At 37.7% G+C, this 15,316-nt stretch overlaps 1 protein-coding gene across 1 annotated transcript in view; it reads left to right on the forward strand.

Moving 5' to 3' along the window:
* GALNT12 (polypeptide N-acetylgalactosaminyltransferase 12) overlaps positions 1 to 15,316 on the forward strand; it is a 42,636-nt gene that overhangs the window by 12,951 nt on the left and 14,369 nt on the right. Inside the window, exons 2-7 of the mRNA XM_015854243.3 lie at positions 481 to 650; positions 1,281 to 1,470; positions 4,731 to 4,916; positions 6,804 to 6,921; positions 12,216 to 12,392; positions 14,681 to 14,812. Of these exons, the coding sequence (XP_015709729.2) occupies positions 481 to 650; positions 1,281 to 1,470; positions 4,731 to 4,916; positions 6,804 to 6,921; positions 12,216 to 12,392; positions 14,681 to 14,812 (973 nt within the window). The remainder of the gene's footprint in view (positions 1 to 480; positions 651 to 1,280; positions 1,471 to 4,730; positions 4,917 to 6,803; positions 6,922 to 12,215; positions 12,393 to 14,680; positions 14,813 to 15,316) is intronic.

The following is a 15,316-nucleotide window of genomic DNA, read 5'->3' on the forward strand; positions in this document are numbered from 1 at the left end:
AAGTTACTGTTTCTTCACAGTTACATTTTTACTGTCTGGTGCTTCTTTTATTTTCCAAAACACAGGTTCTCAGTAATTTATGCTGGTTTTACCATACTTTGTGTTTTTATTTTCCCCTCCTTTATTTTTTCTTTCTTTCTTTCTTTCTTTTTTTTTTCTTCTTTCTGTAGTCTGCGGGGTATATTTTACACACTGCTCACTCCTGAACTTGGAATAATTTTATGGACAGACAGCTACTGCACATACACCAGCCCAAAATGCCTCCTGTTACTTTTCTGTTTAGGTAATTTTGGGAGTTGCAGAATTCTAGTCATAGTTGATTCTAAAGGTATTTGCATGACTACTCCATGTATTCACAGTTTTGTTAAGTTCCAGTAGGTATTCTTTTTCTAAAGTCACAAACTACTCATTTGATAATAGTTTTCTGAAAATTGACAAGTGTTTTTTCACTTGTACTAAGTGGTGTCCTCTTGCCTACAGGTGCAAAGAGAAGAAGTATGATTACTACAGCCTGCCCAAAACCTCAGTTGTGATAGCTTTCTATAATGAGGCTTGGTCAACGCTTCTGCGAACTGTTCATAGTGTTCTTGAGACATCTCCAGATATACTTTTAGAAGAAGTTATCCTTGTGGATGATTACAGTGACAAAGGTACAAAGAATAATAACTTTTGTTTTGTCATCTAGTCTATTGGAGAAAAAGCTCTGCTCTTCTAGTAACACACCATGAAATTCTGTAACAGAGGTATCTAGCTTGAAAGTGTTTTGTCTTTTGGAAGCTGGTGAAAATTTCAACTTCTGAATCAAATTTAGTTTTGAATCAGGCATGTTTGCTTTGTTGTAATGTGAATGCTTCAATATATGCATAACTACAGCTTTGTTGGAGCATTCTACCTGTGCTCATTTGAGCATGTTTCAGTTGCTCCAAGGTTGTACTGGCATCAGTTAAAGTAAGGAGCATCTAAGTTGTCTGTTTCTATGTGCATTATGGAACATGTAACAATGCTGTCATTTTCTATCACAGGTGAATGGTGTTAAGAATAAAACCTTTATATGGTAAAGCCTTCACATTTGAGACAAAATTAACGATTTGGAAGTGAGAAACAGAGCAACTATGAAGCATTCCATTTCTTAAAAGTAACCAATTTTTGTCCATCCTTATTCTTTGTGTAGACAGCAAAGCACCATATATGTCATGTAATGCTCAAAAAAAATGCTCTTTTAACATGCCATAAGACAATCATTTCAGCACTGTATATACGTTTTTGTGTTGTCATTATAGACCATTTAAAGGAGCCTTTGGAGAACTATGTGGCTGGCTTACGCAAGGTGCGTCTTATTCGTGCGAACAAGAGGGAAGGACTGGTTCGAGCTCGACTGCTGGGGGCTTCTATAGCCAAAGGGGACATTCTGACCTTCCTGGACTGCCACTGTGAATGCCACGAGGGCTGGCTGGAACCACTTCTGGAAAGGTAGTTATATTCTATCCAGACTTTGTACTGTGGCAAAAGGAAAGGAGTCATTTTGTCACGTTCCGGTACTTTGCAGGGGAAAAGTCACTCTTACAGACTTATCAGAGGTTATCACAGTCTGGTCCCTCAGGAAATGTAAGTATTTTTCTCCTGGAAGAGAGACAGAAAATATAAGTCGGGAGCATGAAGAGTTTGTTTGTTTGCTTGTTTGTTTTCTGTGTGGACCAGGCTGCTTTTTTTTTTTCTTCAGAGAAGTGAAAACTTTGTTTTCAAGTAGGAGAGTCCACTCCTAGCTGTGAAACTGCCTTGAGAAATGTGGATATCAGCTTGAGTGGTGGATAAGAAGGTCATCTCAAAAGGTGTGGGCCCTGAGTCATCTTTTTTTTTTTTTTTTCAGGAGAAGGTACACAGAAGCAGATTGGAGGAGAAGTCAATAAATTCCATCTTCCTTGTCTGAAGATGAGCTAGGCCATCTTTTCAAACTGGTTGTGATACAAAGTATCACAGGGGTAGATAGAGTAGAGAGGAATTAATGTTATGTCAGCACACCATCTGTGCTGGGATACTGTAATATGAACTTCTGTTGTTTTTCATCTATATTACAGATTTGCATAGTTTAGAAAACTTCCATTAATAATAAATACGATTGGGGAAAAAATGGCAAAAACAGAAACCACCACAAAACCAAGAATACAGAATACTAGTTTTATGGTAAAAGTGCTTACATTATGCCTTACCCACACATAGTCAGTAGCCAAGGAACACTTCGAAGAGTACTTTTCCTACTATATATTCAGCCAGTGGAGTGCCCCACCGCATCACCCCACAGCCCCATCAATATTGAACAATTTCAGTACCTCAGTCACTCATTGCTTAGCTACAGCATAGGAAATCAACTCTCTCAAAAACATCTAAAAATGAATAAATAAAAAATTCTTTCCTCAAAGTCAGTGGTCTGATTTGCATTCTGTAAAGGTGCCTTTTCAGATATCACAGATCTCAGAGAAAGGCTAGAAAATCTAGCACTACCAAAAAACAGAGTAAGGTTGTCAAGAGGAACACCCCATTTTGTTTTTGAAATTGTATCTGGAATAACTATTTTCTTCTTAAAATCGTTGTATTCATTCTTATTTTCATCTAAATTTCACAACAGGTACGTTCCAGATGAATTTTGGTTAACTGAATAGTACAGACAATGTGAAGAAAGACAGAAGTATAAAAATCAAAGAATAAACGTGATTTTAATGACTGCCCTCTTAAAAAACCAAACCAAACCAAACCAAAACAAACAAACAAACAAAAAAAACCAGCATATAGTAGTGCATTCAATTCTGTCTTTTTTTTTTTTCTTGCAAACCACTAGATGGTAGTCTTGAGAAACAGTTTAGGTAATTCTGAGTGCAATACACTGCCTTCTATAAGAAGTTAGCTCTGCATGTGTCTTGGAACCTGTGCCCTTTTTGCTCTAGATGCAGATGTCCATCTCTGAGAAGCTGTTTTCATGGTACTGGCTGAAATGTATGGAAGCAATGTCAGTGTTTGAATTTTGCAGTGCAGCCATCTCTCTATTTGTAATCTGTTTCTACATTGCATAATCTGGTTAAATCTTAGTTAACACAAAAAGTGATGGTTTTTTCACTTATCTGATTCTTTTTGCAACTGCAATCGTGCCAAATACTTATTTTTCACTCCTCTTTAAGAACAACTGAGCTCTGTTACTTTTGGGAGTTTTTTCTCCATGTTTATATCCTTCTCATTGCTTTGTGCATAACCTTTATGCAAGTGAGTGGAGATAATGATATTTGTATACGCCTTTTTGTGCACTCTGCCAAGTAGCACTTCAGTGGGGGATTTTAAAAAAGAGAACAGCTGTGTTGTATTTTCCCAGTGGCAACAAGAAGGGACCGTTTCTTGTTTAAGTCTTTCTCAGCTCAGACAAGACCCCTCTGGAGCCACTTCTGTCCTCTGCTGTATTTAACCACCACAAGCTGCTCTAATTTCAGAGACTTGAGTGTAACAGAGTCCCTTCTTCAGCCTGCAGATTTTAAGCTTCACATTTCCGTAGGAAACAAACTGCCCTTGAATGATGGATACATCAAGACTTGTCTGACCATCTAACATGTTCATTTTTTCTTCTTATGTGGAATGTGTAAATCAGAAGATACAGAACTAAAACAAGACTCAAAAGTCAAACAAGCCACTTTCCGATTGGACTAACCAGAGATAGTTAAGAGTAGTGTAGAGAAGACTAGTAAAGAGTTATGTAGGAGAAAAGCCTTAGCTTGAGTTTGTATGCTCAAAGTGATCTATTGTAGTGCTAAAAGAGTCCTTTCCAGAATTTGAGACAAAGAATCTCCCTATGTTTTTTAAGGGCAAATACTTTTGGAAAGGATTTTGGAAAACCCTGAATGATATTGAGAAATGGGAGGAAGTTTATATTCTTGCCAAAGCCTGCTTGCAAGGAATGTCCTCCACTCTGATGTGTTCCTAGTAGTGATATAGATCTTAACTATCTTTAGATTAGACTTGCTGATAGCAGTGTCATTCTGCAGCACTATCTATTTTATCCTTTTAATTGTCTTGTAGCGTTAGGGTTTTCTGAGGCCATGTTCCTGATATTTTCACTATTAGAGATCTAATATCATATAGGTTTTTTTGTTTGTTTGTTTTGAATTCATGGCATCTTTTTAAATCACTGTGCTAGTGTTTAGTGTAACTTTTTGCAGATTATCATAGTTATAAGAAAAACTGATTTTGAGGGCCACAGAGCCATCTTACTTGTCCCTGGAGAATGATAATGGTCATGACAAAAGATTACACAGTTTCACCTTTTATCCAGGAATCCTGTTTCATTCTTCTTCTCTGTTTTATAAATATCTCAGAGGCAGCTACCAGTAAAACACATTTTTGTTGAGATTGTGATGTTGGATATGGCAGCTGAGCCAGGTGCTGACTATGTAACCACAAGCCATCTGGCATATCACACTTCCACTGTCCAGGAAGAACGATGCTTGCCAGATGCCCGAGTCCATCCTAATGCATCCTCAACAGCGACAACAACAAAAAGATCATTCTTGTAGTCATTTTTTCCTTATATTGCAGCATGAGTTGAGAAATTTTGGGTTTGGTGTTGACCACTGTTTTCTTTTCTTGACTGCTCTAGTTTTTGAGAGAATCTTGCAGTAGAAGGAATTACTGGAAGCTTCTTTCATTAGTACGTTTTCTTCTAATGTGTTTATTTCTTCTTTTAAACGCACTAGGATCGCAGAAGAAGAATCAGCTGTCGTATGCCCTGTTATTGATGTTATTGATTGGAACACGTTTGAGTACTTGGGAAATGCTGGTGAGCCACAGATTGGTGGATTTGACTGGAGATTGGTCTTCACATGGCACACTACCCCTGAGAGAGAACAGAAACGAAGGAAGTCCAAGATTGATGTGATCAGGTTAATTCTTATGCATCCTGTTCTTAAACTATGAATGTTATGAGTACTTTTCACTTCAATTGGAAGTGTCAGAACCTGGAAAAATGTATTATGAGCGCTTACCACTTAGTTTGAAATTACGCATTTTGTAATTACTCACCAGATATCATGTGAATATCATGGTGGGTTTTAATTCTGCTTGCAAGAGTTGAAATCCATAGATGTTATTCGTCACTCTGTATTGTATTTTGGGTTAGGTAAGGAAAGTTCAAAGAGTGCTTCTAGGAAATTGGTACTTATAGTAAACAAAATCCTGATAGCTGAAGGTCTGTTATACTTGACATAGAAGTTGCTGTATTTCAGCAGTGCATTGTGAGAAATGAAGCACCTCTTGAGAATTTTTAACGTCACATCCTTGCCTTTGTTTAAAATTTGTCATCTTACAGCCTACAACAGATATAGAATGATTGATTTTCCCCAGTCTTTTCTAGGACACTTATTGTGATAATACCCAGTGCTTCACTAATATTAATGAATTTATACTCAGCTGTGAGAAAACAGGCTTCTGTTTGTTTGTTTGTTTTAATGGGAAAAGTGAGACAGTAAATCAGACCCTTTCAGCTTACATTCATACGCATATTCCAAAAAAAGTCTCAAGTAGAGCAAATAACTCTAAGCTTAAATATGGTGCTTCCCAACAGTAAGAAATTGTCTTTGGAATGCCAAAGGGAAAATGAGGAGAGATATAACTTCAAGGTGGACCAGTGACTGAGCTGAGTGGTATGGTTATCTGGAGAATGCAGCAGTGCTGAGAGAATGGTATCACTGACTGTTTGGAAGGACTAGAGAAGGGGTGAGGCAGAAGAGCTTGACAGCTTATGGAGTCCTTTTTCATCTCCTTCCATTCTTTGAAACAACGTATGACAGTATAAGACTGTGTTGCTTCAAAAAGATGGCTGGTAAAATTAGTTTTGACATGTTAAGAATAAGTGATGGCAGACCTAGCATTTTTTAATTCTTACATCAATTGCAATTTAGTAAAATTCATAGTGTTAGATGAATTTAATTCCAACCAGCATAATGTGGTTGGCACTTTAAAGAGGGTCATTTTCTAAGGCTGTAAACAATTAGGAGCAATATTAAACAGATTCAATTCTATTTACGGATGCATACACCATCCTACGGAGAGCTCATCCCTTAACTGTGCTGTTGATAAGTGTGTCTTGTGCCCTATCAACATTGCCCTGCCAGAATGGTTCAAATTTTGGTTTCTAATTCTTTTTTTTTTGGTCAAACATAGTAAGCCATTTAAAAAAATATAGGTCGTCATTGAAGGAAAAAAAAAATCTCTCTGAGGCTATAATTACTGAATTCTGATCAGGTAATTTCAGAGTTTTTCCACTTGTTATTAGTGGAATCAGGAATATTGTTATTAATTACTAAAGCACAGGTTTGTGTTTACTTACAACTAAAGTTTACAAGTTTACAAGTATGCTGCACTTAGAATTTCAGTACTGAATAAAATAATTCTACCACAGAAAGTGTATGTTCTGTAATTTGAAATAAAAGGCTAGTCATTTAATGTCAGTCTCAAAGATATTACAGTTGCAAAAATCCATCCTCACATAATGTTTATCTTCTCACATTTCATTGATGTTTTTTGTTTTAATATGATTTGAAACTTGTTTCTGATACAGTTTTGTTAGCAAAACCCAAACAGCAAATGCAAATGTTCTTGCAATGGAATACTTAGTTGATCAGTGGCTGCCTCTTACTTTGTATCCTCAAGCATGAGAAAACAGATAGTGAAAATGATGTATTTCTAACTCATTCTGTTGGGTTTTTTAAATTCTTTTTTTTTTTTTTTTTTCTTTTAATTAAATTCAGAATTGTTATTCTCTTTTACAGGTCTCCCACCATGGCAGGTGGATTGTTTTCTGTGAGTAAGAAGTATTTTGATTATCTTGGTTCATATGATACAGGAATGGAAGTCTGGGGAGGAGAAAACCTTGAGTTTTCATTTAGGGTAAGTAACTTGTTTGTCTTATGAGAGCAAAAACTAGTTTCTTATTTGTTTCCTACTCAGTGGGAAGGCTGTGGTGTAAGCAAATGTAAAGAAGCAAAAATTTCAGTATGCATTTACATTAATCTTTTCATAGTTCTCACATTTCATTATAGCTATCTTTTCCTTCAAAATAACCATTTGAAAAGACATCTTTTCCAAGTGTTTATTAGGAACATCTGCGTAAAATGTAAGCAGTGGTGTGACATTAGAGTGTGAAGTTTATGTTCTGTGGCTTAAAGCAGATAGTTGGAAAGACACATTAGTGCTTACTACACATGCTGCTGGAGTTCACTATAGCAGTTGGTAGAGTGAACAGCTGGCAGTTGATGGAAGTTATCAGTGGGACAGGGTGAGCAAGCCTGTGCTTCTGCAAGGCTTAATTCTGTTTCATGTCAGGAAAAGTTCATATAAAGGTTATAAAAGGCAGTGAGGAAATCTCCAGGAACTGATGAGCAAAACTCCACCAGAGGATGTACCGAGACTAAGGCATGAAGCAGATAGATTGCTGTGCTGCAATGGAAAGGATTTACAGTGAAGGAAAAGAAGATATGGGACAGTGAAAACAGATGAATAAAGTGATCATGCTCTACTCATGTCTGCTGTTACCTGTCCTATTGCAGATTCCCACTGAGCACATGGTTCGACTCAGATCACTCTTAGTTTGCAGTGGTTTAGAAGGTACCCCACAATGCCATTTTTGACTTGCAAAGAGTTCACAACTTACTATCCATGCTTTCTCTTTTTGTTGTTGTGTCGTTTGTTTGTTTTTCTTTCTTTTGCCACCAGATATATGCATTTTATAGTCATATTCGCATTTGTGTCTGTTGTCAGGTTGTGGAGGACAATGATTGATGGTTTTTTGGTTTTTTTTGTTTGTTTGTTTTTACCACTAAGAGTAGCTTTCAGGAATAAATAATATTTTGATGTTACAAAACCTTCTCACGAGAAAGGACTGCCTTCTCATGAGGAAACTGCCTTGCATTAGACTTTGTGGCCACTGTGCCTTTGTGTCTTCTCTGGCCTGTAATGAAGAAATCCAGCCAAAGAATGCTAAAGAATAAGGAAAGGAAAGGGCTTGGGAGGATAATAAGCACTGACTCAGAAGTGAAATAGTTTCTTTCTGGAGAGGGAATTCTCATCTAGGATCACTGATCTGAAGTTCTCCTTTCTCATGTGGAGATTAGTTTTTCTGACACTTCAGTCCGAACTTGCAGCCTACTTGTCTCAATCAGAAAACTCAGGGGGACTTCTGCCCAAGGCTCAAAGCAACTTACCCACCTCCATGAGATCTGTGAGCTTCTGAAGCAGGCATCTCACAGCTGGCTACAGTTTAGGTGCACTCTGCTTTGTTATATACGTTATGGTGGTCTCATCTTTCCGTGGCTTGAGATTTATTTTCTTTAGGGGTAATCATTCAGTCACACTGGTCAGGTTGGCCAATAGGAGTTGGGAGTAGTGTTTTTTGTCTCTGAGATGGCCTCTGGGGCTGAGGAGCTGGAAAGCCAGTAATATGTCCTTGGGGAAAGTGTTGAAGATGGCCCTCTTGCTAGAGCCTATGTGATGAAAGAGCGTGAGTGAGCAGTGGCTTTGCCTGTTTGGTTTGAAGGATTTTCTTCTCAAGGGCTGGTCCAGCTCCCTGCAGACTACAGGTGGACTGAGCAGCTCTCTTCTGGGAGACGAGCAGTGCAGCAGGATGGACTGAGCAGTGGTAGCTGCTCCACAGGCCATTGAATGTGCCGGGGCGCACTAATTTCACCAGTGCAGATTGCCAAAAGAATCTGGGCATTTGGAGCGAAACTGTAGCAGACAATGTGCTTTGCCTCTGTGTGTGTGCCTCCTGCAGTGAGGCATTTTGTGGAAGGGAGCAGAGCACTAAGAAAGCATTTTAGTATGTTCTTCCTGCTGCCCACATTTCTGAAGAAGGTCAAGAGGGATAAATCAGTGCTAATTCTCATCTCAGTGGTTTCTGGACCTGCCAGACATAAAAATCGGGGTCAGGAATACTGAAGCCCACTGTAAATTAATTCATTCTTCTTGTCTCTAAAAACACAGCCACAGCTTGAGACAATGTTCTCAAGCCTTCTTTGCCTCCTGTTTGTTTACTCTAAACTGAAGAAATTCTCCGTGGTTTTGAGAGGTGCAGCAAGGACAAAGCTTTGGCTGAAAGCATTATGACTAAGAGAGATTGAGGCTGTGAGCTGAATGCAGAATTGAGTCAATGTGCCTTGATTTGGGATTGCTTAATGCTATTTGGCTAGATAAAATTTCACTTCATGGACATAATGGGCATTGAAAGTCTCCTTCCTAGGGGATGCAAAGCAATGCCCTCTCATCTTCCATCTCCTGTACATCGAGCTGGTTGCAGTGTTTTCCTTTTGTTGGCACTGCATTGTATGTTTGCTACTGGGGACTGCTGCTTGATACATCTGCAGCCTATCCTTTAACTCGCCATTGCAGCAAGAGGGGAAAATACAAATATTCAAAAAGGCAACATTACTTACTGCTAATTCTTCTCTTTTCCTTGCAATTTCTTTGTCTGCTAGTCCTGGCTGCTACACCTCTGATTTCCCGGATTCTTCTCTAATCCTTCTGCACTGTTTCTTTCTGTTCTGATGTGGAAACTTCTCCTGCAGCATGTGTAGCCTGGGTGGCCTTAGGAACAGGTTGTGTCCCCTTATCTTTCAGAGGGTAGCATCTTGTTTTTCTTTTTTCTTTCCAGAGAATCCTAAAGCACCACCACAGAGACAGCAGTTCATACAGGAAACTAATTTATTGACTGCCAACTTGCTTTTCCTATTTAGCATTTGTTGACCCAGAAACTGGGTCACTTGTCCAAAGCCAGGGATATCAGTGTGGGAGCTGCACAGCTATTGTAGCTTTCCTAATGCAAGCATTCATCCCTGTAAAGCAAAGAAAAAATGTTTATACCCTGTGTGCATCAAGATGAAAGTGAAAGTAAAACCGGTGTCACCTTGTTCTCTTCTTGTGATAGGAAAAAATAAAAGGTTCTCTTATGATGAGAGCTGCCAGACCTAGTACAGAATCATATTTGCATGCACATGAGCAGGCAAAATATAAATAAAACCTAATGGGCTTTTCTGTTTCAGGAGATGGAAATTGTTTCGGGAGAGAAACTTCCCCAGAGTCATTTACTTAACATTTAATGATCAAATTTGGTGTCTCTGTTGAATTCCTTGCTTTATTTTATCACTCTTCATTTTATGTAGAAGTTGAAATATGCTTTCCTTTAAAATAAATAAATAAGTCTTCTGAGGAATTGGGTAGCTAAAACATATCTAGTTCTTGTAATGGGTAGACAAGAAATTTTAAACCTTTTTAATAAGGGAAGCAGAATTTAATGGGCACTGCTTAGCAACCCACAGTTATTTTCTTGGAGGAATTCAGAGTTATAGTCACTGAAAATTCAGATGCTGTGGAATTTTCTTTTTGGTAGCAATTTAATAAATACAGTCATTATGTTTTATTCCACTTAAATCAGACTTTATCAAGGAACTGTACAAGAAAGTGCGTCTTTCTTCATGTTACGTTTTTACTTCAGTAGTCTTTATGGTCCATTGCTCATATTTTCTTGTTGAACACAAACTGATCAAAACACTAATCATCAGTGAAAGATGCTTTTAAGGAATATAACAAAAATGAAAATTGATAGGCTTCAATAAATTTAATTGACCTTACTGTTTGTTGGCAATACTTGCCTGATAAATTTCAACTTTAAAAAATACAATCTTGGATATGGAAGCTATGGCTTAAGGTAACTGTTGTTCTGAAGCAGAAATCTCCCTAAGGGAACCCCTATAATGAGAGAGGATGGTCAATTTCAGGGTGGCTTTTAAATGGCAGTAGCATGGCTTATGTTTGAAAAAATGCAGGTTGTTTAAGAGATCAGTATTGAATGGCAGATTTATTGCATATTTCCTTAACTCATGTTTCTGTTTAAAAGAAAGCCAGCAAACATCTCTATTCCTTAAACATCTTTAGCCAATTTCCCTCTTCACAGAATCATAGAATGGCTTGGGTTGGAAGGGACTTCAGGGATCATCAGGTTCCATCCTCCTTACTCAGGAAAACTGAGCAGCCACCTATGTATGCATGGTTAAGTAAGCAAGGAGAATTAATTGCCTGGATTTCCAGCTTGAAAAAAGCTTCTTCAGAAAATCTCTCAGAGCCACTGGTGATAGCCTCAAAATTGTCCAGGTGCAGTTTGACTTCCCTTTCCTCCCACCTGACTAAATTTCAATAGCCTTGTTTCTGGCACCCTTCTGAATCAGGGAGCCTGTCATATCGTGCTCATGCACAATATTAAAAGGGAAACACTCGGCTGCACTCTGCTTTTGTTACAGCAAGCCTGGGATTGGAAGGAGTGGTGGGAATGGACTGTAAAAGGTCTGTTAAGCAATAGTGTCCAAGGTTTTCAGGGAGAGTGTAATTACAGAACTGTGTGTGCTGAGATTAAGCCCCTGCTGGGTTCTCACTTGGGGGCTTTTGCTCCACAGACATTTTCTGGCCTAGGAAGCCAAAGGCCTGAGGACGAGGGCACAGCTCCACATGCAAGCTCAAGTACTTTCTTCAACAGCAAGTAGAAACACTGATTTAAATAGAGGAAATTTTTTCCCACAAATATTGGTTGGACACTGAGGATCAGTTACAGAATTTTTTTTTTTGTTTACTTCTTTATGTGTTGAATCTTGGGTGCTTTTTTCCAATCTCCTCTTAAAGATTAGTCACATTTTATATTTGAGCACCCATACCTGTATTCTCAAATGGTGAATGTAGAAATGGAAGCACAAATAATGGTTTTACAAGCTTTGTCAAGTCAGCTTGGCAGGAGAATATGGGCAAAGCAAGATTCAGTTCCTGATAACTATCATCAAGTTTCTCTCTGAGAAGGCTATTTGTATGATAAATTTCACCTAGAAGGATGTCTCTTGCTTATATAACTTGACTTGTAGACAACATTTAGACCTGCAGAAGTACTGTGGGCCATTTCTTATTGTGCCTTCAGAGAAAGTACACCTGATAAAACTAGCGATGGGGCTGTGTTCTTGTTAATCACAGTGATTTGCTCTAAGTTCATGATGAAGCAATGTAATCTGTTTTATTCAGCAGACAAGAGACAGAATTATTGTATTCATAACTGTGTTATTCTTGAGTAAAGTATTATCCTTGCAATGATGTGTATCCTTCTGCTTGCAAAGACTGAAATTAACAATGCACAATATAAATTCTTTATTCAGATATGGCAGTGTGGCGGAAGTCTTGAAATCCACCCTTGCTCACATGTAGGCCATGTTTTCCCCAAACAAGCTCCCTATTCCCGGTCAAAAGCTCTTGCAAACAGCGTGCGTGCAGCTGAAGTGTGGATGGATGAATATAAAGAACTTTATTATCATCGAAACCCACATGCTCGCCTGGTGAGTAGAGTCCCTTGTTTTCAGAGTTGAATTTGTGTTCAATGAATTGGCTGTTTATTTAGCTAATGTTGAATTGGGAGGTTTCTCCCTTACTTCTTCTGAAACATTTTCTCAAACAGAAAATAAATGTATATGTAGTTTTTAAATTTTTTGGAAAAAGAAAAAATTGGTAAGTTGAGGAGAAGGCTAAATTTGTGACAATAATAGATGAATTAATTAAAGAATGAAGTTCAGCATGGTAACTTAAGTAAGGAGGAACTGTTTAGCCCAATGTGTATGCTCCCATGCAAAAGGTGATAGAGTATTCTATCAATTAAAAAATTGCACAACAGAAATGCACATAATGAATTTTAGTCAACACATTTCAATGGGCAGTAGATTTTTATGTGACCACCTTGCTAATAACTTTTAGCAAGATCACTCATCTTTTGAAAATTGTAAAACTTTGTATTGACTTAAGACAAACTTATATTTCCCAAGTTTAATTTACTGCTGCAGGGTGTTCAATTTAAATAAACAAAAACTTAAAAAATCGGAATTGGAAAGACCAAGATGATGAAAATGTTCGTATGAGAATGTTTGAAGTGTCAGTTTTTGTTTGTTTTCATAGTTTTAATGAGGAAGAAAATATAAGATCATTTGTTAGCAAAATAGTTCAGAAGATACCTACTGTGAAATTTGAGTAGGTCAGAGCAATAAAAAAGTGTGGCAAATTAGTAGTTTTGTTATATTCACATAGAGGGTCTTGTAGTCTGGAGGGAAGTAACATGCTGTGCAGCATAGACTGTTGGACATCCACCTCTGAGTACACCTGACCAGAACTGAGAGACTAGACAGTAAGTTCCTAATGCATGCAAACATCCCATTTCCCATTAGAAATGCTTATGGAAAAAATTTACCATATTTTTCAAAGAAGTGGATTTTGTTAGCATTAGTCTTGTGTTAGTTTGGCTTAAACTAGGGAATTAGGTTATTATAGTCCATATTTTAGTAATAATTGTTTTACTTTAACATCATAAAATCCATTTAGGTTTTATTGTTGGAGTCTGACATTGAGAGAAGTATGGTTTTGAGTATCCGGAGACATTGTGAGTTCACAGGCAACACTGGCATGATTCTGCTTGTGTTCTATGCAAAGAGGAGACAGCAATACATGCCGGTGGATTTTCTTGTGAAGTCCAGGGTGGCTGATGCCTGTAATGCTAGTAATATAAGCTTTGCATATTGGCTTGCTTGTAGCACAGTTGATTTAAGCTGAGAGTCTTGCTGGTTTTTTTTGCATGTATCAAGGCTGCTGCCAATGCCTCGTGGTTTCCATAATATTCTGTGCATCTCTGGCTTCAGCAGCTGAGTTTAGAAACTTTTACTTCATCTAACCCAACTATTCAGTTCCATAGCGTAATGGAAAAATGATTGATGCTAAGGCTGCGGAATTTGGTTCCGTAAGGTTTCGCTTTAAGATTAATGTTCAGACCTTGGAGCTAATGTGTCATGCTGTTTGTTTATTCAAGCAGGCATCTTTGCCTCTGTTTTACATCCGTTTTGTGTTTTCAGCTATATTCCCACAGTTTTGAGAAAAGCAAATATATTTTTGGAGTGATAAAGAGTGTGTCAGGTGACCTGCAAGAGTCTGGGGAGTGTGAGCAGTACATCATGCTAGAGTGTCTGACGTCCCCAGTCAATATAGATTTTGAAGACAGACATGAAAAGATGTGAACTACGCTCCTATCTGTAGGCAGGAAAAGGTCTGCACTGAAAGTTTTTTCTCTGGTGATTTAAGATTTCGTGTTATCCAGCCCCAAAACTGTGAAGATCAAAGGAAACCTTAGCAGATTTTATTAATTTCTTCAGTTAAGTGAAAAAATTGCCATTATAAGTAATTTGCAAATGGATGGTGGAGCAATTTTAAATTCTCAAGATTCATTCATTACTTTTGAGATTTTCAGTTATCTGGCTGGAAGAAGTAAATTTTCTACTATGCTTTCGTAGTCCAGTGAATTGTATTCAGGGATGTCCCTACATATAGATTTTCTGGATTTTTCTCTGACTGTCTGTCTTCTAGAATATTTTAAAGTTTTATGTGTACCATTCCAATCTTTTTCTTTTTTGTCAACAATTAACAAATGTAAGGCTAATAAAATCAAGTCCAGTGCCCAAACATGGGAATTTTTCCTGGTTAAAAGTCCTACTGATCACTTGAACATATGGTTCCTAATAATGTAAACAGATAATTTACAAGACAGCATCTGTTCTGTGTTTTTAATCTTTATTTTTATTTATTTATTTAGGAACCATATGGAGATGTGACAGAGAGGAGACTCCTTCGAGAGAAACTGAAATGTAAGGACTTCAAGTGGTTCTTGGAGAATGTGTACCCAGAGCTTCATGTACCTGAGGACAGACCAGGCTTCTTTGGCATGGTATGTGGTTGCTGTAAAGGGGCCTCCTTGCATTTCCCTGAGCTCTCCTATTAGCTCATTCCAATGGTATTTTTATACCAAAGACAGCATGGGTTTTTGATAGAACTTAACATAGAATTGGTAGACTCCAAAATGTGGTTTCTATCAGAATCTTTATACAAGGGGATGCTATTTCTGAAGGAATCCTGTGACTGGGTTTGAGAACAGGTAATGTTGCCATGAGCTACACCTTCCAAATGATATCTTGCAAGTGCTAAGGCTAGCAAAGGATGACCTTTTAAATTTTTAAAACTAGAATATTAAAAAAAGAAACCACTGAAGTTTTCTGATTTTCAGTTGTCAACTTGAAAACAGTGCATTTTGAAATATGCATTTGCACTTCTTATGTAATTAAAATTGATGCCCTGATGATAGAAAAGAGTGCTTATACTGTGTGCTCCCAGATAATACTAAATTCTCTGTGTCGAAACCAACATACTAATTTTTAATCTGGAAGACACTTTT

Source organism: Coturnix japonica, chromosome 2 (genome assembly GCF_054131305.1).
Source record: "Coturnix japonica strain WE chromosome 2, WE-NBRP24, whole genome shotgun sequence".
NCBI classification, from domain to species: Eukaryota; Metazoa; Chordata; class Aves; order Galliformes; family Phasianidae; genus Coturnix; species Coturnix japonica.